This window comes from Hordeum vulgare, chromosome 2H, assembly GCF_904849725.1.
Source record: "Hordeum vulgare subsp. vulgare chromosome 2H, MorexV3_pseudomolecules_assembly, whole genome shotgun sequence".
Classification (NCBI taxonomy): domain Eukaryota; kingdom Viridiplantae; phylum Streptophyta; class Magnoliopsida; order Poales; family Poaceae; genus Hordeum; species Hordeum vulgare.
Window position 1 is genome coordinate 553,868,294 of NC_058519.1, and position 8,396 is coordinate 553,876,689.

General features: G+C 46.1%; 2 protein-coding genes and 5 non-coding genes across 7 annotated transcripts; 6 read left to right on the forward strand and 1 right to left on the reverse strand.

The window, feature by feature from the left end:
• Window positions 1–2,377: 2,377 nt before the first annotated feature.
• Window positions 2,378–5,884, forward strand: LOC123427203. The gene is made up of 4 exons (XM_045111194.1): window positions 2,378–2,559; window positions 5,057–5,118; window positions 5,456–5,514; window positions 5,604–5,884. Exons 1-4 carry the CDS (start codon window positions 2,483–2,485, stop codon window positions 5,616–5,618), a joined length of 213 nt encoding a protein of 70 aa, XP_044967129.1. The 5' UTR covers window positions 2,378–2,482; the 3' UTR covers window positions 5,619–5,884.
• LOC123433679 lies at window positions 2,980–3,066 on the forward strand. Its single transcript, XR_006625008.1, has one exon. It is a non-coding gene; the product is annotated as a small nucleolar RNA SNORD25 (small nucleolar RNA).
• On the forward strand, window positions 3,296–3,384 carry LOC123433678. The gene has a single exon (XR_006625007.1). It is a non-coding gene; the product is annotated as a small nucleolar RNA SNORD25 (small nucleolar RNA).
• LOC123433680 lies at window positions 3,510–3,596 on the forward strand. The gene has a single exon (XR_006625009.1). It is a non-coding gene; the product is annotated as a small nucleolar RNA SNORD25 (small nucleolar RNA).
• Window positions 4,149–4,243, forward strand: LOC123433729. Its single transcript, XR_006625056.1, has one exon. It is a non-coding gene; the product is annotated as a small nucleolar RNA snR60/Z15/Z230/Z193/J17 (small nucleolar RNA).
• On the forward strand, window positions 4,703–4,787 carry LOC123433840. The gene has a single exon (XR_006625144.1). It is a non-coding gene; the product is annotated as a small nucleolar RNA U31b (small nucleolar RNA).
• A 736-nt stretch (window positions 5,885–6,620) lies between the features above and the next one.
• LOC123427204 (probable carboxylesterase 12) lies at window positions 6,621–8,114 on the reverse strand. Its single transcript, XM_045111195.1, has one exon. The coding sequence runs from the start codon at window positions 7,940–7,942 to the stop codon at window positions 6,812–6,814; it is 1,131 nt and encodes a 376-aa protein (XP_044967130.1). The 5' UTR covers window positions 7,943–8,114; the 3' UTR covers window positions 6,621–6,811.
• Window positions 8,115–8,396: the final 282 nt, after the last annotated feature.

Genomic DNA, 8,396 nt, shown 5'->3' on the forward strand with positions numbered 1-8,396 from the left:
TTTCGTTCAAAAGCTAAGAAAGACCGGTGAAAAACCGGAACACCAAAAAACCCTGCAAAACTCCAATCTAAAAAACCAAAAACGCGTGCGAAAAAATAAAAAATCTAAATGAAACGTTCTAAACATGACATGTGGTGTCGGTTGAAAACGCGCTGAGTGACGACATAGAAAGTGATGGTTAAAAGGCTTTTAAGAAAGTACTCCTTAACTAGTTACTCTCAAGGCAGACTAGGTGATGGCGAGATATAGGCGTGCCCATCATAAACACGTGGGGTAGACCCAGAAGGATCGGGTAAGACAAACCAATCCATGGTTGGATGGTTAGGAGGACTGTGGTATCTCCTGTCTATAAGAGTTTAAGTCCGAGACTTGACGTTGGTGCTTGCATTTTCCTGAATTTATTCCAGGTCTTCCGACGATGTGCTTTCAGTGGGAGGAGACGTTTCCGTTAATAACGAAGGCGTTAGTGACGACTTCGTCAATCTCAAGATGATGTGTCGGTTTAATCTTTCGAAGGTGCTCATAGAGATAGGGTGTGCGTGCGTGCGTTTATACCAGTCTCGATTCGTACCAACCCAACAGACACTTTCGAAGATACCTTTAGTGCACCTTTATAAACACCCAGCTACGTTGTGACGTTTGATACACCCAAAGCACTCTTGCGGTATTCGGGATTTGCACAATCTCATGGTCTAAGGAAATGATACTTGACCTTAGAAAAGCTTTAGCACACGAACTACATGATCTTGTGATATGCTTAGGATTGGGTCTTGTCCATCATATCATTCTCCTAATTATGTGATCCCGTTATCAATGACATCCAATGTCCATGATCAGGAAACCATGACCATCTATTGATCAACGAGCTAGCCAACTAGAGGCTCACTAGGGGCATATTGTGGTCTACTTATTCACACATGTATTAAGGTTTCCGGTTAATACAATTATAGCATGAATAATAAACAATTATCATGAACTAGGAAATATAACAATAATCACTTTATTATTGCCTCTAGGGCATATTTCCAACACTTCCCTCTTCAAGGAAAAACCAACGCAAACTCAAGAAATAGCAGCCTCCAGCGCTCGTGGACGGCCAGCTCGCTCGCCCCTTCAGCGAGTCCGAAGCCAGACCAAAATCATTAACCGAAGAGTATATCTTTGAAAGACCACACCCACCTCTCAAGGTTGCGACAAGTGATGCACTGCATGCGTGACACTTATCATAACCTAGGAGGTTTCCCTTTTTCATATATTCGTATTTTCAAAACATATTTATCTCCTAAACCATGCGTCCAAATCTTGAACCGTTTTTACCGTTGGTTTCTTTCATCAAAATCTTCAAAACTAGATCCCATGTGTGATAGGTTTTGATGAAACTTTTTTTCACGAAAAAACCGTGTCTCTCACAACAGAAAAATAAAAAAACGCATTTTTTTCGTTTCCAAGAGGCACGACCGTGCCTCTTGCAGGAAAAAAATGGAAAACACGTTTTTCCCTTTCTGAGAGGCTCTTGCGAAGACAAAACCGTGCCTCTCACGGAAGCAAAATCATGACTCCCACGAAAAAACCAGAAAACACGTGTTTTTACGTGAGAGCGCATGCGAAATCGTGTCTCACGCGAAAACAAACCCGTGCCGCTCGCGAGAAAAAAAAACAGAAAACACATTTTTTCATGCAATAATAATTGATTTTTTTTTCGTTCAAAAGCTAAGAAAGACCGGTGAAAAACTGGAACACCAAAAAACCCTGCAAAACTCCAATCTAAAAAACCAAAAACGCGTGCGAAAAAATAAAAAATCTAAATGAAACGTTCTAAACATGACATGTGGTGTCGGTTGAAAACGCGCTGAGTGACGACATAGAAAGTGATGGTTAAAAGGCTTTTAAGAAAGTACTCCTTAACTAGTTACTCTCAAGGCAGACTAGGTGATGGCGAGATATAGGCGTGCCCATCATAAACACGTGGGGTAGACCCAGAAGGACCGGATAAGACAAACCAATCCATGGTTGGATGGTTAGGAGGACTGTGGTATCCCCTGTCTATAAGAGTTTAAGTCCGAGACTTGACGTTGGTGCTTGCATTTTCCTGAATTTATTCCAGGTCTTCCGACGATGTGCTTTCAGTGGGAGGAGACGTTTCCGTTAACAACGAAGGCGTTAGTGACGACTTCGTCAATCTCAAGATGATGTGCCGGCTTAATCTTTCGAAGGTGCTCATAGAGATAGGATGTGCGTGCGTGCGTTTATAGGGGTGAGTGTACGCTTATGTATGTGAACGACTTCGATTATACTATATGCTAAAAAAGAAAAAAAGACCGGGCAAGTGGGCAATTGGGTTAACACGCCAGGAACGGCCCATTTGGCACCTTGTTTGGTTAAAATTGCCATTCTTACGAGTGTGGCATCACATCGCCGTTCCAATTGACCAGTCGCCTGCCTCCGCCCCCTTCGCGAAGTTTCCCCGCTCCACAATTCCGCCATGGCCGGCGGCGGCATCTTCAGCAGGGCGCTGAGCTACGTCGTCAACGAGTTCCTCGTGGAGGGCCTCGCAAACAAGTATGCTTGCCTCCCCCTTCCCTCCACCCCTCCCCCCAGAACTTAGGTTAGATCTACCCGTCGTCCTCTCGCGAGGGTTTCGTCGTTGATTTGGTTTGATTGATGTCATGCGGATTGGTAGCGCTTCGTCATCTGATCCTTGGGAGGATCGGCTCCCCGGTCGGTTCCCAGCGGATTCGTTCCCTTGAAGCCACATCATCTCGTTGTATCTTGGGCTTGCCAGTTCATCTGCCCTCGTAGGGTTTCCCCATGACGCATGGTGCAGCACAGCTCATACATACGTACATGCTACCGGTAGTGATTTTTTCTAGGATGCGTGCGGTCTGTTCATATTTTTGGGATTTGGGTTTAAATCATGTTAGGAAAAAGGTTAATTTTTTTTTACTTTGGTCTGAAATCTCCCAAATCCCACAAGTTGAAAGCGATGGTGTGAGCATTTGCAGACCTGTAATGGTTCTTGCGAGCATGATCGCTTGATTCAAAGAACATCTAAGGGACTGAGTCGGCATAGAGATTTCCCAAGAAGCAAGGGCATCTGGATTCATCCTCAATTTTGTTTCTTTAGAAATTTGTTAGCTTCATATGGAATGGCCATCTGGATTCTGGTGGATAGTTTCCCCTATATTGAATTAAACCAATGGGGTCCAGTTGAGGTGTCATGTGAATTCTGTTGCTAGAGCTATTTGCTTTGATTGGCTCATTTTGTTTAATGGTTTCATTGAAACGATGTATTCATGGTAGCAGTGATTGAGTTCTTACAGACCTGTAATGATTCTTGCGGAAATGATTGCACAGTTCAAAGAACATCTAAGGGACTGAGTTGTTATGCAACATTTGCATTACATTTGTGTGTTGTGTTTCATTCCCTGTTTGCCGAACAGTTAGTGTATGTGTTTGTGTCCTTTCTCTTGTTTGACGATTATGAGCTGGTAATCAATTTGATTTTTCATGACAATGAAGATGTGTTCTAGCAGACCTTAATGATTCTTGCGGGAATGATAAGACGATTCAAAGAACATCTAATGGACTGAGTGTACATGTAGCATTTGCACTAGGTTTTTGGTATATTATGTCTTAATTTTGTCTGACGTATATTTATGGTTTTGTTGTCCCTTATTAGAACAAAAATAGTATTCCCTTCGTCCCACAATATATGACGCTTTTGCAAGCTATGGTAGCTTTTTAAAACGTCTTATATTATGAGACGGAGGGAGTATTTTGCCCCTATCTGATGACCTTGGACACACCTCTTTTCTGGAGAATGAACACTTTCTCTTTTGCCGCTGTTCAAGAAAATTGTCAGAATTGCCATGAAGGATGGTGAAGATTGATATTTGGTCTTGTTCGTGGTAACTGACATTTGTTTGCCTTGCTGACTACCCAAATTCTTAGTCCTGCTATCACATTATGTTCTTTGTTTGCCCTTTTGTTTGTTTGTGTGGCCGATGATTAAACTAAAATGATAGATTATCTTGTCCCTCAACTCTCTTCAGGAATCTCTCTCTCTCAAAAGAAAACTCTCTTCAGGAAAGCATAATTATCAATGAGGCCGAACTCTATTTGTTTTTGTACTTCCTTCTATCGGTCTGCAAGCTCGAATGATAATTACAAGTGCATAGTTCAGATGACCAAACTGTGATTACTTGAACAAAATAGTCTTGCACTCCTAGCTGATATGTGCTGATTGACATACTTCTGCATCTGACTCTGTAAATCAATTGTTTTGATTTTTTATTTTAAAATTATGATTGCCTTAGCTCATCACGAGTTGGTGTGAGTTTGTGCCCTGTACTTTGGATGAGGCGGAGCTTGTTGAGTTTATCTTGTGCCGTCTTGTTAAATCAGGAACCACACTCTTGCAGCCTTCTGAAATATTTTTATCTGCTTTGTTGAGATACCACAGTTTCCGTTGTTCTTGGTTTCTGTTTTACCTGCCCTGTCGCTGTTCTTTCTGAGTAAGATGTTTTTGTATCTGCTTTATTTAGGTACAACTCTCTTGCATGTTGCTGATATCTACGTATGTGAACAAATCCATGCGAGGTGTGGCACTTAGCCAATAATTCATTTGGCCGATCTGCCTTAAACTTCTGCTGCTTATAACCATTGTATTAAACATGCCTTAGTGTCAGCAATGAATGTCCAAGAGGATGATGATTTCATATGTCGCCCCAGTCTTAGTGCCCGCTTTGGTGGATCTGTGCTGATTGACTTACTTCTGAATCTCACTCTGTAAATGATTTTTTAGACATTTCTTTTAAAATTATGATTGATTGATGTCCTTGAGCTGGTATCTGAGTTTGTTTCCTATGCTTTGGATGAGGTGGAGCTTATTCTTGTGCCATCTTGTTATATTTTACTCTGATGTCCAGTAACCACCCGGGGGTATTATTAACCGCTTTGTTTAGACACCATGTGTTTCCCTTGATATCCGTTAGTTTCTGTTTTACTTGCCCTGGTGCTGTTTGTTCTGAGCAAGCTGTTTGTTTTTACTGTGCAGCCGTGCCTTCCAGAGGTTTGCTGTGAGGACCAACAAGACTTTGGAGAATCTCTCAACCAAAGGTAGGGTCACTATACCGATTTCTTAATGCTTGAGTGTTGCTCATTTAATGTTTAACCAATTTTGGTGATTATTGGTTTGAGAATATCTTGTCTGAATGTTATGTAAAATCATTTTGTTTGTGGTAGAAAATGTGTCATATATCATTCATACTACACCACTTGCAGTTTATGTATTGAGTCTAGTTTATTTTCCTGTTATGAAGATGCTATACAGTATGAAGATATTATTTATGCACATTTGTGTTTCATTGTTTATCACATTATGTGAAACTATGGTTTTGATTTTAATGGCTCATTTGTGCTAAAAAGCCGACAACTTTTGCTTCTGTATCTTCAGCTAAACAAGTGAGGGAGGAGGTGTCGGAGCAATTTAAGGATGCTCGCGGACCCGATGATGTGAGTTAAACCAAACCTTTATGTGGTCCATTGGGAGTAGCTGTTGTTGGAAATGCAACAGTTAACTGAATAAATCTTTGTTCTTGCAGCGCTTCAAGCAGTGATACCTGCTATCAGCGCTCCTGGTTGTCTGTTCTTGTTCTGGTTTTGGATGCCATCCGCAAGCGTCCATTGTATAAAATCCGGATCTAAATTATCTTATTTTCTATTTAGAAATTGAGAACTAGACGCAGAGCACTGTTAGATTTCTGTAGCCTGCCCAACGGAACTAATTCTAGAGGAGAGACTCTCCTTGGCTGGGCCTTGGTTTTACAAATTTCTATGATGCTTAATGTTGTTTTATGAGTAATGCCATGTACCATTCGCAGTCTATCTGTTGTTATGCCCTTGCTTGGCAAATCTGTGTAACTGACTGCGTTCATAACCTGGAAAGTTTTTGACGCTCAGTTTGTCGTTTGTTCTTCTTGCGACCCATGAGTGTGCTTAAGTTTGAAAAGGGGCAATATAGGGATAATAATACGACCGCTCAAGTATAGAGATGGCAATGGGTTGGGTTTGGAGCGGGTGGAGCTGGTCCAAATCCAACCCATGACCCATATTCCTACCCTCTGCCCATCCACCAAAGTATCCATGGGCACAAACTGTGCCATGCCCAAACCCATTGACTTGGGGTTGTGGGGGATTAGGGAACATGGGTCACACTTTGAGCTCCATGGGCACAAAAAAATCAACATGAAGCCTTCCCAAAGATTAAATTAACTCATCATCGTTTGTTAACTAAGATTAGGTTTAGTAATTATGTTAGTGGAGTTGTGGGGATTAGGAAACATGGGTCATACTTTGACCTTCTCTGACTACGAATGAGTTGGGGTTGGACATTTTCTTAGTTTAATGTTACTATCATAGGGGCCTATTTGTCATATGGGTATCCACTAGATATCGGATATCCATGGAGCAAAAATTAAAACCGTGTCCAACTCAACTGTTCATAGGTATCCATATCCACGGATCCATGGACAGAAATGCGCTCTATACCCTTGCCCAACCGGATCGGGTATCCACGGGTATCCAGATACATGGATAAAATTGCCATCCCTACTCAAGTATTTAGTGAAAGCAAAGCGGAGTGCCTTCCATAAAAGTAAAAACTCATACTCCTACAATGGAAACGAGAACCATAGATCAAAACATGAACTATCACAATGAGAATTTAACCGTGTATGCCTGCTAATTTTACTTGCAACTGGATTTCCTTTTCTCGTTGTTCTTCTCCTGTCCTCCAGTCGTGCGAGAGTTCTTAAGAAATTTCTGTATATTCGGCCGAACCCTCGGGCTTCGTGCTCCCGACTGACCGGTCGCCGTTGATGAAGGCCACCACCGCATCCATCTCCTTGGCCGCCTTCTCCCCGTCTGGCTTCAACAGAAAGTAGACGTGGTACTCGCCGGGCGTCTCGTACAGCCGCACCTCGCCGCCCCACCCGCTCGCCCTGAGCGCCTCCACATAGGCGCGTCCCCTGGCGCTCAGCACGTCCAGCCCCGCCACGGTCACCAGCACGCGCGCGCACCCCAGCCGCTGCCACTCGTCTCCCGCCATGGCCACCGGGTTCACCACCGGGTCGTCCAGGCCGTACCTTCCCGCGCAGACGAAGCTCCATATACGGTCGTTCCGCCGCCGCTCCGCCGGGTCCCGCGTCTCCGACGGCACCGGGCGCTTCCCCCAGAAGTACGGGTCCAGCAGCGCTATGCCCCGGACGGCCGCGCCGCCGTCCAGGCCCTCCCTGCCGGCGCGCATCGCCATGTTGTGCGCCATGTTGCCCCCGGCGCTGTCGCCGGCCAGGAACAGCCGCGTCAGGTCGGCGCGGCGCGACAGCCAGGGCTCCGCCCCGGACCGCGCGCTCCGGAGCACCCATGTCAGCGCCGTCCACGCGTCGTCGTAGGCCGCCGGGAGGGGGTGCTCCGGCGAGAGGTGGTAGTCCACCGACACGACGACCGCCCCGGCCTTGGACACGAGCGCGTTGAGGTACCGCTGGTACGTCGGCGAGAAGGCGGACTCCGTGACGAACCCGCCGCCGTGGTAGAACACGACGAGCGGCAGCCTGCCGCCGCGCCCGCTCCTCGTGCCGTTGCCGGGGCTCGGCAGGTAGATGCGGACGGCCAGCCCCGCGGCGGCGTCGATGACCACGTCCTTGGAGGCCACGCCGGTGGCGGGGTCCACGGAGGCCGGCACGGTGTCCGTGCCCACGAACCGCTCGACGCGGCCGCTCTTGTAGCGCACCAGGAAAGGGAAGAAGAAGAAGTCGACGTCCCCGTCGTCATCGCCGGCGCCGGCGGAGGCCGGCAGGCTGTGGGGAGCGCGGGGAGAGGGGGCGAGCAGCGCACCCGCCATGTTAAGCAGGAGCAACAGCGCGGACGGGATGCTCCCGGCCATGATCAAATTACCTCACTACCAAGATGATCGAGCAGAGCCAACCCTTTTATGTAACAAGTGCTCCTGCTAGACTCGCTCCGGCGGGGACGGCAGCGACGTTGGGGAAGTTAATTAGGAACAGTGTAGGTCGACAAAGTTTAATGTATTTTTCATGGTGCCGACAGTGAATCAGCTCGTGCCACAGGCTACGTGTGTCTGTCAGAGAGCCCCACGTCCCGGTCGGAACGCGACGCAGCCACGTACCTTCCGCGGATCCATTGGAGATTACTGAAAATGCTGCGGCCGGGGCGGAGCTCGTGAGCTCGAGACAGCGTTGCACTGGCCGGCAAGCTCGAGAATCTCAACGCCGTGGCACGAAGAATACTCACTCCGTTTCTAAATTTAAGCTATTTTAACGGTTGGGAAACCACGTATGAATATACATACTAACATACACATATTTTAGAATATAGAT

Excerpts from the sequence above, each read along its gene's own strand:
- LOC123427203 (XM_045111194.1), top strand. The coding sequence starts at position 2,483 with ATGGCCGGCGGCGGCATCTTCAGCAGGGCGCTGAGCTACGTCGTCAAC. Across the intron at positions 2,560-5,056 it reads GTGGAGGGCCTCGCAAACAA|CCGTGCCTTCCAGAGGTTTG; the intron begins GTATGCTTGCCT and ends TTTACTGTGCAG. Across the intron at positions 5,119-5,455 it reads GGAGAATCTCTCAACCAAAG|CTAAACAAGTGAGGGAGGAG; the intron begins GTAGGGTCACTA and ends CTGTATCTTCAG.
- LOC123427204 (XM_045111195.1), bottom strand. The coding sequence starts at position 7,942 with ATGGCCGGGAGCATCCCGTCCGCGCTGTTGCTCCTGCTTAACATGGCG.